Here is an 18,456-nt window from a genome sequence, read left to right as displayed (position 1 = left end):
CAATCGCAATAAGCCCCAAAACGTCTGCACACACTGGCGCGTGCGTGTACACTTGAATCCCGCAATCATAGTTTCTTCAAGCGTGCGCGCGCACTGTCTCTCACCTACTTAAAGCAAACATTATTAGCAAACTGTATAGACAATTCTTTATAACTTCTTATGCACATTAGGCATTAAGTTTTATTATAGAAAACATTATCTTGATGTGAAGTACCCCATAGAGCTTGTCCGTTTAACAGGCTATAGGCTCTCCATTATAGGGAGCAAAGGAGCCTTGCAATTTAAAAATTGGACATTTAAAAATATTTAAAACAAACGTTTGTTTGTAAATCTCAATCTGAAATATAAAATTTTTAAATATTGAGTATTTGTGAAAATAAAATAATATAATATTTTATTTTAGTGGAAGCATTATCTAAGCTGTGCTGGACCTGCTTTACTAAAAAAGCTCAAGTGGCTCAAGTGTCAAAACTGCTGCATCTATTACTTTCCTAGTTTCTTGGTGGCGCAGATTGGACCAGAACATGCAGATCCACAACTGAAGGTCTGAACAGACTTGGGCTGTAGCTCTGCCGCTAGATGATACTGGCTTGAAACTGGCAATTAGATTAAGCCTAGTAGGCTACTTGCAGTCCATTTTTGTCCTGCTGACAAGAAATACTGTAAACTTTCTGAAAACCACTGCATGTCTTTAACCCTCTGTTTGTGTGTTGCCCAGCAAGCACATATGTGTCCAAGCTGTGTGTCTCTCCCTCTCTTTCTCTCTATTTTTTCCTCATCCTCTCTTTTCACTCAGACTTCTCTGTGCTGGACCATCAGCCATCCTGGGACCTCTCTCTTCCTGGCTGTCAGTGGCTCATTCCAGATGTTTTGGATCTGAATTGTCATCTTTCAGGAGATTCAGCATCTCCTCTTGTCTCTCTCTCACTTGGACTACATAATGGCAAGAGACACTGACACAGGACATATTTTTTACAAACAAGGTTTTTACACACACACACACACACTAAGATTTTAGAACCATAAAAACTATTTCTTATAGACCATGAAAGGGGAAGTTGCCTTGGCAAGATCAGATCTTCTCACTGTATCAATTTGGAAACATATTTAAGGAAAAGGTCTGTATGTGTGACCGGTATCCTTGGGCTTAGCCTGTTGTGTGTTTGTGTAGTCTGTTTTCTTTCCAGGTCTCCAAGGTGGAGGTGTGTGGCTCAGATCCCATCGGTTTGTCTACACCTGGGAGTTGCTTGACTTCCCCTCAGATCCATCGTCAACCGCTTATCCTGCGTACAGGGTCACGGGGGGGCTGGAGCCAATCCCAGCTGACATCGGGTACAGCCTGGACAGGTCGCCAGTCCATCGCAGGGCCACACATAGACAAACAACCACTCATGCTAAGGACTCTTTAGGGTCACCAATCAACCTAGTCCGCATGTCTTCGGATGGAGGAAGCCAGAGCACCCAGAGAGCACCACGGGGAGAACATGCAAACTCCACACAGAAAGGCCGGGGCAACTGGGGTTTGAACCCACGACCTTCTTGCTGTGAGATCCATATTCTTTAAATATGGTTACAATTAATCTGTGTGTCCTCATCAAGGTCATTTGTTGCAATGCAAGAAAGTATGGAGAAAAGACTCATCAGATATTTTTCATCATGTTACTGCTATTGTAGCTTTAGTGAAGGGAATCCTGCTTACAGTATGCACTCTAATACCTTAATCCTCGAGATCTGAGAGAGCATAAGTCACTACATCTAAATCTAAATGAACATAGAAGGAACACATAACGCTGGTTAAACTAAAGCCTATATCTGCCTCTGGAGCACCTTTTTTTATTGTTTTCACCTGGTAATGGCTAAAACAGAACTCATAAGTTGACACTCCTCTGTAATTTCACAGTATCACTCTTCCTCCATCTCACGCCTCTTAAAGGTATTGATTTGAAGACAATCAACAGGAGGTAACAAGAGAGTGGAGACTCTAAATATTAGTCTAATTTATTTGCAATCACATTTGGAGTAAATCGGAAAGACTGCCTTTGTGCAACATAATTGCATGCTGTCCAACCTCAGCACCCCTTTTTCTCATACCATAAAACAGAGCATCTGTCGACATCCCTGAGGCCTGGCCATAATATACTTCAACAATGAAGGGTGCAAAATTCAACGTCAGGCCAACTCAGATCATCAGACGAGACATGGCCAGTAATGCAACCCCTTTTATAACCCAAGAGGAGGCAAATCAAATCACAGCCAATTTGTATGAAAGGAGTCATGTGCAGCAGAGGGCGTGAGCACAGAGTCTGCTCATAAGTGTCAGATATGACCAGACTAATTAGAGCCAAAGCAACATCTTTACATCATGGAGAGTCTTGATTATATACATATATATGTATTTGTATTGTTATCTTTCAAATAAATACTGCAAACAATGGGGGAATTCTCTCTGGTAAATAGCAACACCCATGTGACACACAGTGGATTACTGTAAACGGTATGTAATCATCTAATGTGTTTTGTCAGAGGGCGGGACAGTCAGTAGAAGTTAAGGGTCTTATTCAAGCATGCTGGTGTTTCTACATGGATATTTTGACAGACCTTGGTGGTGATATGTGGCTTAATCTGCAGCCAAAACACAGCCTCTTTAATCGCATTTAGTTCTATGATTGAGAATGACTTACAGACATGTGAGAACTGTTGGAGCTCAGCTACTACTTAAGGATGGGCAGAACAGTGAGAGGGAGAAGTGAATGAAGTCAGTGAAGGTGTGATGTGACAAAAGTGAAAAGGTATGAAAGAATGGAATGCTTGCTGGTAGACTGAGACAATAATTGTCCAGGAGGAGACGATGGCTGGAGAGAATCCATGCCCCACTCTTTTCCTCACTCACTCTCACTACCCTCCCTCCTTTCCCTCACGATCTCTCGGGGTAATGTATTATGCATTCTCAGAAATAATTTAGCAAAAGTTCTGCTTTTAAAAGCCTCCCTGCCTGTCCCTGCTGTCTTTCTTTAATGTGAGAAAGGCCTCTGACGACCAGTCTCCAAACATCAGCTGATTTGATTGATTTAAAATGAAGGTGCATCAGAGTAGTTCACATGAATCCATAAGCTGTTAAAGGGCCCTGTCATTGATCCACCCACAAATACTGTATGTTCAGTGTGCTATAAAGCACTACATTATTCAGTGAAGACATCAGGGCCTCAGATCAGGAATGATGGAATGAGCAAAACATACTTTTTGTTCATCTGAGGGTAAAGAACTAAAATAAAACTGCAAGTGAGAGAGAACGTGAAATACACAGTAGGCTGTATCAGCACTTTTAAACACCGAAATGGCAGTGCTGTTCTAAAACAACACCCATGTTGTTTTCCATTGAGGTTTGCTATAGTTTCCTGTGGCAGGATGTCAGCCATGGGTATGTGCAGTAAGGCACGGCTCCCTCCTGCTGCAGTAGCTGTCAGGTTCCGACCAATGGATCTCCATTGCCATACCCGGAGGCCTCTAACGGTTCCCTCCTCCCTCTGGGGCCCATAAACAGAGGCAAGGTCATCGTTTTGATACAGCTTGCCATTGATCAAGTTTCCTAATCCCGCCTGGCTGTATAGCGGAAAAGAAGAGAGGGTCACCCAGTCAAACGTTCAGGATTTATTATCACACAAGACTTTTGCAGAAAGCCATTTTTTCTTAGTGATTTGTCGCCTTACACCTTCATTTCTCATTTGCAGTTTCTACAGCATCTGTTATAGTAATAATAACTTCAAAGAAAGATACTGAGACAAAAATTAAACCACAATAACAAGAATTTATTCACAGATTCATGTGTGTGAATTGTACATTTGAATGATGATATCTAAACAGGAAGTTCCTGCTGCTCACAGCCGGGGAGCAGAGGGCGTATCTTCCTGAGCTTTGCCACCGCACTTCCTGTCCCAACCCATGTGATCATCAGTCCGACAGGAACAGAAACCATGTATATAATCCTTCCCACAATGGTTTTTAACGTGTTTTTTTTTAGTTTAATTCTGCATGTGTAGTTGCACTTTAAAGGCTAAACTGAAATGAAAACACAAGATTAGAATGTGCTATCAAAATTGTCTGACAAGTCTTTTACATAATACAGTAACTAGCACTTGGCACAAAGACACAAAATGTAGATCTCACACATATAATTCAAACATGTCTATTATACATGTGACAAGACCCTAATTTACATAAAAACAGTAATTGATTGATCCTTTAACTCCACTTACTGTAAGCTTGTTTAACTGAAGCGTTTAATTTCTTGTTGATTTGATGGGTTATCTACTCACCACAACACTACTTAATTAGAGTGTAGCAGGTCAAAGGTCAAGCATGTAGATTTCAGGTGGAGAAGTTACAATGACATGTGGCATATACAGTAGGACCTGGAAAGCCATGTTCTGTTGCTGCCTCCTGTTAAAAAATGGTTACACCTGTCGGTTGTCTATTTTATGAATGTCAAGGAATGTCAACGTTTTGATGCTTTTTTTTTTAATTAAAAAGTCACATCTAGAGGTTTAAATGAACTATTAAAACATACATACAAACTGTTGTTTACAAATATACAAAAATATATTTTGATTTAACAAGCAGGATACCATTCTCCTCTGCCTTCTTTGCTATAGTTTGAGAGTGACAACATGCTGTACGTTGAGAATCAAAGTAGTGACCAAGTTAAAAGTTAAAAGACCAACTATCACATTATATTTAAACCTTAAAACTACATGCTGTACATTTAAATTTGTTTGAGCTTTTTGCTCTCAATCAATTACATACCACTTTTTGTGAAATCCTCACTGTGATTTCTCCCCCAAATCTGTCCAGTCAGTAGGCTACATGGCTCTCTGTGCGATCCACTGGACTTTACTGACACCTGGTGGTGACATGGCTTGGATGAACTAGAATAAAGAACCAAATACTTGCTAGGGAGATTCAGCCAGTTACTTTCAGTTCTCAAACTGTACTGTCTCAAAATTTTGTGATTAGTGCAATACATATATTATATATTGGGCTGGCCATATCTTCGTGTGTGGTAGAATTATTCTACGGCTTGGTGGAAGATGTCCACGACTCCCAAACAGATTGTCAAAGCCTTCATTTGACCAGAAAATAGTAATTATTAATGTCATTATTTAGATTATATTCAGTGAGTAAGGCTGTTAGATGTTTGTATTTAAAGGACTACATACCATGAGATACAATTCAGGCCCTAAAACCAAGGAGAACTGGTGAGCCTTATTCTATCTTGAATAAAATATGAAATTCAGCGACATGACCAAAAATGTATTATTCTTATTCTTAGTGATGGATATTCCCCAGATATCCAAAGTAAAGAGACTGGAAGTCCTCTCATCCAACTGATCATGAGATTCTTCGCCTAAATTATACAGTCTTAGCACAGCTTTCAGATAAAGTGGATCAACCAAATGATATATATTTGTGATTAACTGGGCACTATGAGCATCCAGAAACTGAGACATATACAGAAAAGACCTGTAGACCTAAGCCTAGACTCGTCAACACAGACAAGAGCAACACTTTTGCCAACACTGCAATCTGTATAAAGATATGTGTATAAATCTATTTAACAAAATAAAACTCAAACACCTAGAATTTAACATCTTAAAAGCAAAAGAAATCCTGTATTTAAAAGATAAAGAGCTTGTCACAGCCTTAGGGAACAACACAAACTGTGCTGAGCTCATGCCAGAAGTGTCTCTTTCATTTTCATTTAATATCTATTCTTAACTTTTTCTCACAATTATAATTACACATTGTGAAAATACATCTATATATCTTATATTCTTTCTATAATTTGTTATCAAGTATTTAATGTGGTTTTATTCATTATAGTATTCTATATATTTGCTTTATGTGCAAACAATCTGTCATCCTTTAATCTAAATGATTATATTTACATTTTAAACCCTGGCTTGTACAACCTGCTTTTGGTTTACAATAGTAATACTAATATGTCAAATTTTAATATGAAATGATGTTGTCATTTTAATATAAACATACACTGATTAATTCAGTCTATAGAGTACATTAATTTTAGGCCCACTGCTGCAGGGACACCTTCCTGAGTCTCTTATCACTTCAGATGCAAACCCTGCTCGTGCTATACCTCCTGTTTTAAAGCACTTTTAAAGAATGCAGGTTTAGTATCCAAGCAACACTGACCTCCAGGAGCCATTTCCACTAGATTACAATCTCTGACATGTGTTTGATGTAACAACCTGTAGATAATGTATAACATTAGGTACATTGGAAACGACTAGCATGAAGCACATCCCAATCAACCATAATGACTCGTTTTTATTTTAAGGAAGAAGCAGCTATGGAATCTTAAGGTAACGTGATAATGAAAACTATTTTACAATAATTGGTCACATTTGAATGAATTCCATGCAATTTAAATTGTCTAATTCTACCTTTCCCTGCAGTAACTGGCTAAAGCTCAAAAACAAACAAGCAACATGTTCTTATATCCACCAGATGGCAACAATGAGCTTCAGAATTCAGAACATTTGCGATCAAGACATAAATGCTACTATTGTGGGTCGTCAGAAACTATTGCTGCCAAAGGGCAGTGCAGACAATGTGGTAAAAATAAAAAAAGGGGTATGCACATACACAAATTATTATAATGTATTATTAATTTTCAGCTTGGCTTCCCGTATTTATCTTCTTCTATGCTCAGATTTTAGAGCTGCCACATTTGACAATCACATTTTTCATGTTAAACTCATACATACCAAGTTTAATATTGCCAACATTTGCCAAATATACCATGCTATTTTTGATTTATTTTTACATCCTTTGTTAGCACCATCCTGGCACAACAATTACTTTACATTCAGTTTAGTGCAATTTGAAAATCAAATTGAATCCTCCATGTCCCAGTTTGTGAATGTTACATTGGCTTTGTGTGTTAATACAGCAGAGAGCATAGACTGTTTACATTCAAAAGCTTTACAGAGAGGGATGGTGCATTCATGCACTCTTGTATAGATGCAAACAAACCTCCCAAATGAATGTGAAGTCTCAAATGTCAGGTTTCCAGCTGCATTTGAAAACATAATACCCAGAAATAATCAAGTACCTTTGGCTAAGACATAACTTTATATAATATTAATTTAGTAGGATCTATCACTTACAGCACCTATTCCATATTGTGAACTGCTGTCTGCAAGTTGATATTTGTTGTACAAAAATGGTAGGAAAGAAGTGACTGACTGCACTTAAAAGGTCTGATGGTATGTTCCTTTAAGGTAAACCTTTTAAAATATTAATTTCCTGTCAAATATCATTTGGGAATGTCTTCAGGGGATGGGATAAAGGGGTTCTCTGCAAAATGAGTGACTTTCTCTCTAAATTCTCTAAAAGATATTTCCTTCAAACCAAAAGCCATAGGTTTTCATCATACTGAAAGTCTAGTGGAGTATATTGATCTTGAATATACTGTGGTGCAAGTTTGTAACATGTTAACATAATGTATAACATAAAACCCTTGAAAAAATCTGTCAAGGCTTTTCCTTGACTGCAGAGGAACTCATTTCATATGTTGCAGTGTATTAATAATGCAGCAGTGTGCAGATCTTTCACAGTTGTACTAAAAATATGTATGACTAATTGTCATGTTTCCCTCATAATCACTATATGATGTAGTTCCACACAACTCTTTTACTCTGCACATTCCTGCTGAATCCAGGTGACCTTCTGGAGTGCTGCTTCTCTGGCCTTGCTGCTTGGGGATTAAATTGATGGTGTTGACTGCACACATAAAAAAATAGCATTTATTTTGTAGTGACATCAAAATCTTTCATACATCTACAGGTTGAGTTAAAATTAATTATAAAACTTTATTTTCTTCTTTTCAACTCAACAGCTGTTTCTCTTGGAAAACCTCCAAGTGATAAACCCAAACCACAAACATGGTACATACATCGAACAGCACACAGCGTCATCTACATCATCATCAAAAAAAAAAAGAAAAAAAAGAACAGAAATACACATTCTACACTGGAACAAAGCTTAAAAATTATGAGTATAATGGTAATTAAGGAGTATATCACAAGACTGCCCATGTACCATGAAATGTCAAAAACAGGAAAGAAAGTGAGATACAAAAAAAAATGTTTGATGAAGAAATTAAAAGATAGACGTGGGAATATTTTTAATACTGTAATATCCATCAGACAAACACAAAAGTACATTATAAATTCTTCTCTGACTTCCAGTTGCTCTGTGTCCTTTTTCAACTGGTACTTCTGGTGACATGAGACTTGAAACTTCTGCTCAGACTGATGAGCTCTTTGTACGTGAATCCTCAACAGGGTCATGCAAAGGGGTTACATTCAATAGGGGAGTGCCAGAGAAACAATAATAAAATAGAATTATGATAGAGAAAATAAATTCATTTATTCTGTATACATAGTATTTTTTATTTGGCTTATACATCAGCTAAGCAAAGCATTTCATTCCTGAGGTGCAAGGCTGTTGTCAACTAAATTTTTTCTATTCAGCGTTGCATGTATGTGTGTGTGTGAGTGTCAGTGGAGGGAGTAGGGTAATAGTCTCAACCTTTTCTATTAGGCTAATGTTTCTGTTATAATTTATGTGTAGCAAATAGGGGAGGCACAAGGAAAACTAATCTTGAACAAAAACAAAAGCCACAAAATGCTTGAGCTCAAATATGTGACCGAGCATCTGGTGAGCCTGTGCAAGAATTCAAAAGCCTGCACCTATCCTTCTATGCCTTGCAACTTCAGCTGCTGATGCGGTCATAGTCACACAGAGACTTGCACTCGCTGGTTTTGCCACAGTGTCATGACACAGCTACAGGGATGAATGGACGGATAAGAAGAAAAGTCAGAAGGGAGCAGCACAGCAGAATGTTCAGGCATACCGACCAGACATGTGACAATTCATGCCTCTAGACTTCATCAGATGAGTGGTTTCAAGCATAAAACAGCCAACAGAGATGGCCGCCAGGCAGCAAAGGATCTTCTTCACACATGTTAACACAAATTACAAAAACAAAACCCATGGAGCGTACCTACTGGTGAGAATATGGTGCAGCAACAACAACATACCAATAGCAACAACAACTGTCAGTAGAGTAATGCGAGGTAGCATTGATGAGGGGAACAGAGGGACCTGAGAGGACAAGCAGGCAGCGCTGGGTAAATGCTTAGATTTGCATTTCTGTGTACAAAGAGAAGACAAATAGCCCTGTGAGAGTGAGGGAGGTACATAAACCCCCTCTACTGGGTTTCAGCTGGTGAACAAATCAGAACAAATACATCTTACACTTGTGCATGTGTACCGTGTGCTGATGTGTGTGCTGTCAGTTGCAGAGAGCAAAGAGAGTCACTCTGCCTTTATGTTAGTGTATATGGATTTGAAACTGATCGTAACTGCAGAGCAATGAATCAGATAATGTTGTTAAGAGCAGAAGCAAACCTCTTCATTAAAGTTTCTTTTTTTTGTCAAAGGGCAAGTTCAACATCACTATCAAAATACTGATAACCCATTTACAAAGAAGAAAATATAACAAAGTAAAAACATTCAGCTGTTAAAATGACTTCATACAGTAGCATATTTTTTAAGATCTCTTCAAAATCAATTGGAAATGCATGCACAATGTGAATGAACATTACCTTTTCTTTTCTTTTTCACAATACTGTAACATTGTAGGTTTTGCATTATACCTAGTCTGTTTTACAAACACTTAATGGACACAAATAAAACTAAGATAAGTCACTGACATGCATGCTGTCATGCTGAAAAGAAAAAAAACAATCACAATCCATTATTAACATTTCACATTAAAGCTATCTGACAAAAAAGAAAAATGAATGGAATTAAACCATGAGAAAAGTCAATGCGAGTGGGGCAAGTTGGGAGGCAGGGTTTGTTTGGTGTTGTCACGCGTTAAAAGGTCAAGGGTCAGGACTGTTGGCCGCCCCACTGGCTCTCAACAGGCCGCCGGAGGAGCTCCTCTACATGCCTCGCCACGTCCATGGTGTCGTCCAGGTCGAAGTCTCCGTCCGCATCCAACATAGAGTCACTCCTGCCACAGGACACAGAGTGGAGCCAAACCACACTCAGACAAGCTGGCAGCACATCACCAAAAAAACCAGCAGGAGCAACAAGACACTCTTTACTCACAAACTACGTGCACTCACACAGAGCAGCTCATATGTTCAAAGGACTTGTTGACTCACATAGGTGGGTATATGCTGTAGGTGTGAGGGTGATTGACAGGTGCTGGGGAGGCGCCGTGATCCATATAGGTTGGGTTCCCACTTGCTGGGTCTGGATTGGCTGTAGCAAACCTGTACACACACACACATAAACCTGAGATAAAAGCCTATGAATATATGTTCGGCAGTTGCCTAAGCAACTACCTCAGCATGTTCTCCAGGCCTCGCTGCATCATTACGGCCATTCTCTGTACTGAAGGTGAGCCAACAGTGGAGACAGGCAGGGAGGAGGGCTTGCTAACTAACAAGCCTAACTCTAATGATGAGTGGAAGACAAGCTCGCTCAGGAACCCTGGCCATCCTTAATTGGCCTCCTCCAACTGTAACAGCTAACTAATAGCTGATCTGAATTCAGGGTCCAATATTTAGTGATTAACTCTAAATGTTGCCACAGAGGGACAACTGGTGGGTGGATGGCAGGGAAGACAGAAAGGAGAGACAGAGCAGGAATGGAAGAACAGGAGAAAAGGTGGACAGGAAGCTTGATACTTACTCGGGCACCACTTGTTTGATTTGCGGTTTCACGTAGCCATCCACTGCTTTGGCTTTAAAACAAGCACAGGGAGAGAGAATGAAATCAATCAAGTGTTCTGTCCAATAAGGCTTTACAGCTGTGATATTAAAATTTGAATGTCACAGCAGCATGTGCAAGCAGAGGGTTGCTTACAGAGTGGTGGGGTATAATATTTGGAGAAAACTTCATCCTTGGGTCTGTCGGGGTAGAGGAACAGGAGGTGATTGAGATCGCTGATGCGGTCAGCCAGAGAGCGAATTGAGAAGTCTTTGGTTGTGTAGGGCATGAGGTTCCATACCATCCTCTCACCTTGAAACACATGACCCACAACACTATATCAGCACAGCAATAATAGTTATATAATCAGATTCTCACCTTGCCATCCCATATAATGTTGTCCCTTACACACTAAGCTACTGTAGTTGACAGATAGTAGTAGTTGCAATTATATTATGAAAGTGCCTAACTAACTAATCTGAAGCTTCAACTAGTTGCTTTAAACGTGCACTAATGCATGTTATTGGACTCTTACAGGAAGTGGCAAGGAGAAGTGAACACAATATTTACATGTCAACTGCTGTAACAGAACACAACACTATGAAAGGTGAGAGTGAACCAAAACAGTAAAGTTGCAGGACGAACAGCTAAACAAGGAGCTCTGCAGATTTTGTTTTACAATGACAACTTGTCATTTGATACATTGTTAATTTTCTGTAATAATCTGTTACAGCTACGGTTGAGTCTAGCAGCTTACAAGTATGGCTGGCAAAATAACATCTAGCAAGCCAATTTATATTTTTTTCACACCTAAAGCAGCGTTTAAGTTGAGCAATTATTACAGTTATATTTATTAGGTGCACAACAGTTGAATGGGATGCGCATTTTGCTCTGTGTCCTCTATGTCTGGGTAAATTTGCTAACATAATGACAGCTTACATCAACATCTGCTGCTGCAGTAGTCTTTAATAGCTTTAATTTAGCAAAAAGATAACAGGAGTCTTAAAATGTATCTGTTTTTTTGTTTTTTTTTAGAAATTATGCAAATATGGGGATGGTCACTGGTTATTATTTGTCATTTTTGATTGGTTGACTATCTTCAAGAAGGCAGGTATTGCTTGTCTGAAGGCAGACGCCTGGGAGAGAAGAGTAGAGATATTGACGCATAAAAATGGCTCGCTGCAGATAAATGCATAGAGCAAAGTATTTTGGTTTAGTTTCAATCTACATCTATTTGTTAACCTCAGTATACTGAAACCAACACCAAGCTCAGTGCGTGGTTACTAAGACATGGACGGCGGGACCCAGTTTGATTAGAGATATTGCGGGGGAAATGAGTGAAGTGACCAGGGAAAATAATTAATCATACAGGCATTCATGCATTCTTGATGTTGGCAATCAAGGCATTCAGCATATGTAGTGGCTGGTTAGTATCTGTTACACCATGTGGCTTAGCATTAATGAAATCTCCCAAACCTAATAACAAAACTTCTTATTGGTAATATCTGTGTCGTGAAGGTAGCACACATTTACATGTCATACCTGCTTTGTTAGGATTTTCTGCCACCCAGGCAATTGTAATTCCTCCAATCTCAGAGTCACTAAAGCGCAGAAGAAAAGTACCGTTGGGTTTGGACATCAGCATGTCCTGAGCCTGCTGCTTGTTCACAAAGCCCAATATGGCTCTAAAAAAGAGGGTGAGAGATATATAGAAAAAGAAAAACATTAAAATAGTCATGTGCATTCCCACAACACCTCTCTCCTTCACTTTGATCCTAGTTTATTGGCGAGAGCAGATATAGCTTCCCAGGTTGCCTTGGAAAACAGTTCAAGTTAACCATTGCCTGAGTTGTCAAGACTGACAAAATATGCTAGCCCAGCTTTCAAGTTGAAAATTTGCTTTTATTTTTATGTTCTGCCACATTTTTCAGCCAAAGGTTGAAATTGACAAAAACGTCTGCTTACCCGTCATTCCAGTGTGGTTTGAGATGCTTTTTTGTGAGTTCCATCACACCATCAAACCATTGCCAAAATGTGAAGTTCCTGCCTGGCAAGCTTTCCTGCAAACAAAAGATTTTTAAAAAGCACACATGATTCAAACAGACATGTACATCTTTTAAAAAGGTTTTCAGATTCCCTCATGTCCACCAAGTCCATAAATACAGAGAACAACATGTCCTCATTCCTGCTGTGTTTATGATTTAACCAAGTGTGTAGCTGTATGTGTATATGTTGTGCATGTGAGAAACAGGAAAAATAGAGAGGGTGAAAGTGTGTGTATGTGTATAGCTTATACATCAGTCTGTGAAGTGGCTGAAACTTCATGTTCCTGTGATCTAATGAGACTGATGGTGTGCAGTGAATGTGAGTGCGTTTTCTGCCATCACCAGCTGCTCTGAGCCAGAAAATGAGGCCTCCAGCCTTTCACTGTGTGGACAAACAGGACCATTAAGATAAAGACCTGGCTACCAATGAAGCGTTCTCACTCAAGTCGACTACAGAATAGGGCTGGAGGGACACTGCAAATGGAGCACGAAATATTTCTATGTATGAATAACCAATAGTAAATCACTCCATGGAGAACGAACAAGTATTCTAAATTGCTTACTGAAACTGGCCTGCGGGCATTTTAAAAATGCAAGGAGGAGAAAACCCGCTCCAAGTATGATAGAAATCCAAACATTAACACTGATGATAACAGATAATCAGTAAGCTCTTTATATAAGCTGTGTGTTTATCTTCATAGAGAAAGGGAGGGAGAAAATCAAAAGGAAAGAGACTGGCGCTGACCCTGTTAAACTGTGACCAAGTCATAGTCATGTTGCGGTAGTCGTCAGGGTTGTTGCTTGAGCTACTGAAGGCCTTTTGAGCCAGGAAGACTAGGTTCTCCTCAGATAGGCCTCGGTTACTCTGCACCTCAGCCTTGTACTTCATGTTGATGGCGTCACACAGCTGAGGCCAAAGCACCTTGTCTGGCACGAGGAAAGGCACCCGTCCCTGCAGATGCAGAGGAGACAGCAGGATTTACATGAGCTTTATCGATGCGAGCAAGGAGGCAGCAGAATGCAAAACACAGTCATAGACCAAATGCGCAAACATGAACACATGAACAAGTGCACAAAAAGAAATTTCCAGCAGTATTTATATATTTCATCTTTTTTCCTCAAGCATTAAGGATATTTTTCTTGGATTGATCCACAAAAGGAAATAAACCAAATGGAGAGACAAAACATATGGTATGCCGAAATGAATCTACTTGTTGATTTCATCTTTTTATTCTACTAAATGAATAAAGGTTATTCATATGCATTGATATTCATATGAAGGGCAGCAACTATTGACAATTTTTACTAGCGTTTAATCTAGTTTTTTTGATTGATTAATGATTCTATAAAATGTCAGAAAAAAAGAGGCTATGTCCATCGAAGGGTCCCTAGACACCATGTTGCCTTTATCCAATTTCTTATATTGTCAAAATGTATCCAACAGAAAAAATCGGCAGACCTGAACAATGGAAAAATATGAACCTATAAATGTTTGTGATTCTTTTTAAAATAATTTACAGTAAGTGCTTTGTCAATTTGCCTCCTTTATTCACAGTTAGGGCTATGCTACAGAAGCTGTGTTTTGGATGTGTCTTTGACTGAAAATGTGATGAACAGAAGGTATATTTGATAAAGAAAACTGCAAAGTTTAGGTAATTTTCTGTAACATTTCAAGACACAGGCCAATTTGAAAGTTTAATCATCTCTAAATAACATTTTGTTCAAACCGACAATCACTCACACACACACACACACACACACACACACACACACACACAAACATTTACTCACCGGCTCTGCAAAAGCGTTGTCCCATAACACAGTTGCTGTGGCATTATTGTCTTGGCTACCGTGAACTATCACTACTACAGGAAGTGATAATGTCTGTTAAGAGAAAGAAGGGCGCTTTTCAGTAAAAGAATGCTGTAACAATAAATGCTCCACATTCTGCAAAACATGACCTTCATTGTATTTCTATGGTTTTAAGAGTAAAGAAGAGAATTTTAAAAGGGAAGAATGATTCCTCATCTATGTGTGTGACTTAGGTTTAAGAATCACCACTATTGTAGGAGTAAGAATGGACAGTCTCTTTGTGTTTCAAGGTTAATGTCATCTTTTCTTACACCTTGTCAGTATGCACCCTCTTACCTTCACTTGAAAAACAAGCTCATTGCCACCAACGCTAAACTGGGACTCGAACAGAATGGTGAACTTCTCTTCTGTGACAGATTCTGCTCCTCGCCTGTCAGATCGCTTGATCCTCTTCAAAGACTACATGAAAGATGACGTGTAAGAATGGGGAATGCTAGATATACGGTATATCTTGCCTACGCATGAGGCTGGAAATGCACAGATCATACATACAGTACATGCATGCATAATTCACTAAGGACTACAGGGCCGACATGTAAATAATACATGGAGGTATCTTGCTTGGATGTTTCCAAGAAAATGCATGATGTAGACCAAACCGAAGCTGTGCTAAAGCTGTAGACCGACCCTCTAAGCATGGATTTGTATACTGTCAATTTATTCTAGGAAACCCCACAGTATTGGAACTAGATTAGTTACAAGTGAAGCTACTGTATTACACCCAAAGGGAACATATTTACCGTTATTATAGGAATTTTATTTATTTTATAGAAATATTATGTCAAGCATAGCTATGACCTTTCAACAAAAAGCAACTTTTGCCATGGATTTCCACACTACTGATGGATATGGTGATCAAACAAATTAGTAATTGCTTCACTTAAGAGCTACATTGCTGGACGAGGACATATTTAACTCAGTGTAGTTACTTCACTTCAGGAACACTCACCATGTTCCTGAAGTGGGCGCTGAGAGTTCCTGTAGTCTGGTGGTACTCCATCACACAGTTATTGTTGAGAATTTCCCCACTGCTGTCGCTGAAGAAGAGAGACAATCAAGGAGTGAATACATTAGCTGCGATGTCTGCTGTTACACACTTAAGTGCTGGGAATTATAGTCTTCCCAGAACGAATTAAAACAAAATGATTCTTGTTTGGTCTGCAGGAGCTGAGTGATAAGCATACAGGATGTAAGAATGATGTTTTTGGTTTAACTACCACCATCTCCATCTTCTCTACATGTGAAAACACCAAGCAGATGTCTGTGGGCTACAGATTGGGTGCCATTATACCAACAAATTTAGATAAGAAACAGCAAAATGATGGCTGAGCTGCTGGACTGCTCAGCCATTCTACGGCCTACACTCTTGGAAGGTTTCTATTAGTCAGGAGGAATGTGGAATGAGGCTGTGGAACAGGCTAAATGTGGATTCTGCATCCACACCATAGATTCCTCTGAGCCACTGTTCAAGTTCCAGCCATGTCTCTGTGGTGAGGTCTGGAAACACACTAGGCCAGGGATCCATCCAAGATCCAGTAATCCCTGTAGAAAACCAAGACTCTTTATCTTAATGGCGCCATGGGAGCTAATTGCAGTGTCTCCACTAGACGGGATACTAAAAATGTGTCTACAAAGAAGAGGAAAGCGCAGGATGGCGTGTTGTTGCTACAATGTCACATAAAAGTGCAGTTATCACCAAATAGGATAAGTCTAAACCAGAACAAACCCAAATGTATTTGTTTTTGTATTTGTTTTTAGTGTTTTCTGTTTTAAATCCACGCTGACATGAATGGGGCTCTGGACGTACTTCCTTGTGTTTTCGTTCTTCAGCAGGGCCTTGGCTTGCTGTTCACTAATGATGGTGGCTTTGACCTGCGGAGGGTTCATGTGCACGTTCAATTTCCCACCCACTAAGAGGCGCACTGTAGCGGCAAACTTGGTTTGGGTTTTTAGGACCTGTGGAGGCTGTTTCTCAATGATGAAGGTGCTGTGGAGACAAAAAGAGAGTTAAACTGAATGACAGAACAAATCCCTGCTGATCAATTGGCTCAGTTACTTAAAGTACACATCACGTACATCAGTAGTGGCAACAGGCTAGGTCAAACCAAGCCCTATACTTTTTTCTGCACACAGTCTCCTCCTATATGTAAAATACAATGTTTTCAATAAACAACTAGATTGAAGGTGACCAGACGTGGATCTTCAGAGCAAAGTTTTGTGTGTATGTATTAAAACACCAGAAAGTTCCTTTAAACTCTAGAACCTGCAGCCTTTGAAAACGACCTTAATTGTAACCAAGCGCACTAATGGAAGGTCATGAAAGTAATCACTGTTCAGTCAACCAACAAGTTCAACTGTTACTTTCTTCTGACAATGTTGGTCTCATTTTCTGTCTATCTGGCTTCAGGGGAATATAGAGAGGATGTTGATGAGGAAACATAACCTGTGTTTGTATTGTGCATGATAGCAGTGCATTACTGTCTGAGCGCAGACTTGTCTGTGGCCGATCAGAAATCGCTGTGACAGAGACATGGCTTCTCTATGTCTTAGTGGTCCCTGCAGGGACAATCTTCTAGGAAAGTAGGAGAGGCTGCTGTCAAAAACTTTAGATTACTTCCTGTTCAGAGATACTGCAGGGCTAAAGGACCCTGGCAGATGTGCCTTTGGGCCAGAAATAATGTACTAAAACAAGTTGCATGTGCCCTTGCTTTTCTTTAATCTCTTACACACTGCATGCTCTTTGTCTCTGAAGATCTCTTTAGGTGCATTCAACTTCTATCTTTTGCCTCTGCGTACATTTGAATTCAGTCCTGACTCTCTCTCTGTCATCTCCATCTTCTCCTTCCTCTTGTGAACACAGTCTTCTTCTAACACATCAGGGCTTCTTCTCTCCTCCTGTCCATGTCACATTCTGTACTGATGGGGTTAGATGATGTAATGTGGTAAATGTGATCTCTAGTTGACCTGAACCATCAAAAGGACTTATGCTTTGGCTCAGCATATTTCTCAGACTTTTAACACATGCAAACAGGACATACATTTTAACTTTATATTTTTGAATACATTAATTTCCTAACCATGTAGCCTGTCACCACTACTTAAATCTCTCCTAGACTTGGATAACTCCAAACCCTGAATTTAATCTAACTTTAATTTTCTAATCCTTAAGATGTTCATAAAATCAAACCCCATTTTTGATACTATTTATGATCTGCATTTTATTAAGCCCTTCAATGTTTTTTAAAGTCAGTAATTAACTTTCTATATAGTAGTTTTCATTGTCAGTGCAGGGAATGCCATTCCCGTATGGGATAAAAATTGCCTTCACACGGAATGATGCATGTAATTCAGGGTAATTTTATCTGTTCACTCTTTTTACACTGTATCAGAGCTTTATTAAGTTACTGCTAATGCAAACCTAATATTTCGATCTGCTGCTGCTTCACATTAAAAGCCTTCAACTGGCAAAACACGGGGTCCCACAGGAAAGGCAATGAATTTGCAAGTGATGTTTTGATAGTGCATCAGTTAAAAATATTGCAGGGATTGCAGGGTTATGTATTTTTTTGCATTTGGTTCAATGGTTCAAAAAGTGTGTTATCTGGCCTAATGTGGCAATTACGTCTTAATTTTTAAAAGACGTAATCTAAAGTGAGATGTCCTCAATTTAGCAGATGTTCCTTGCTCATAACGTACTAAAACAAGAGATTACAAACAAACATGCCCACAAATG

General features: G+C 39.3%; 1 protein-coding gene across 2 annotated transcripts in view; it reads right to left on the bottom strand.

Annotated features, from left to right (window-relative positions):
• Positions 1 to 7,864: 7,864 nt before the first annotated feature.
• Positions 7,865 to 18,456, bottom strand: part of stat5a (signal transducer and activator of transcription 5a) — a 53,525-nt gene continuing 42,933 nt past the window's right edge. For both annotated transcript variants that reach the window (XM_038704510.1, XM_038704518.1), the window contains 11 exons: positions 16,531 to 16,710; positions 15,673 to 15,760; positions 15,000 to 15,122; positions 14,643 to 14,735; positions 13,597 to 13,803; positions 12,772 to 12,866; positions 12,349 to 12,491; positions 10,963 to 11,118; positions 10,789 to 10,840; positions 10,257 to 10,367; positions 7,865 to 10,102 (listed from right to left, as the gene is read on the bottom strand). In XM_038704510.1, coding sequence (XP_038560438.1) covers positions 9,979 to 10,102; positions 10,257 to 10,367; positions 10,789 to 10,840; positions 10,963 to 11,118; positions 12,349 to 12,491; positions 12,772 to 12,866; positions 13,597 to 13,803; positions 14,643 to 14,735; positions 15,000 to 15,122; positions 15,673 to 15,760; positions 16,531 to 16,710 — 1,372 coding nt within the window. In that variant the 3' untranslated portion in view covers positions 7,865 to 9,978. The remainder of the gene's footprint in view (positions 10,103 to 10,256; positions 10,368 to 10,788; positions 10,841 to 10,962; positions 11,119 to 12,348; positions 12,492 to 12,771; positions 12,867 to 13,596; positions 13,804 to 14,642; positions 14,736 to 14,999; positions 15,123 to 15,672; positions 15,761 to 16,530; positions 16,711 to 18,456) is intronic.

The sequence above is a fragment of the Micropterus salmoides genome, unplaced genomic scaffold (assembly GCF_014851395.1).
Source record: "Micropterus salmoides isolate LMB-PRFRI ecotype aquatic unplaced genomic scaffold, ASM1485139v1 Ms_hic_scaffold_10, whole genome shotgun sequence".
Classification (NCBI taxonomy): Eukaryota; Metazoa; Chordata; class Actinopteri; order Centrarchiformes; family Centrarchidae; genus Micropterus; species Micropterus salmoides.
This window is presented reverse-complemented; position numbering and strand designations above follow the sequence as displayed.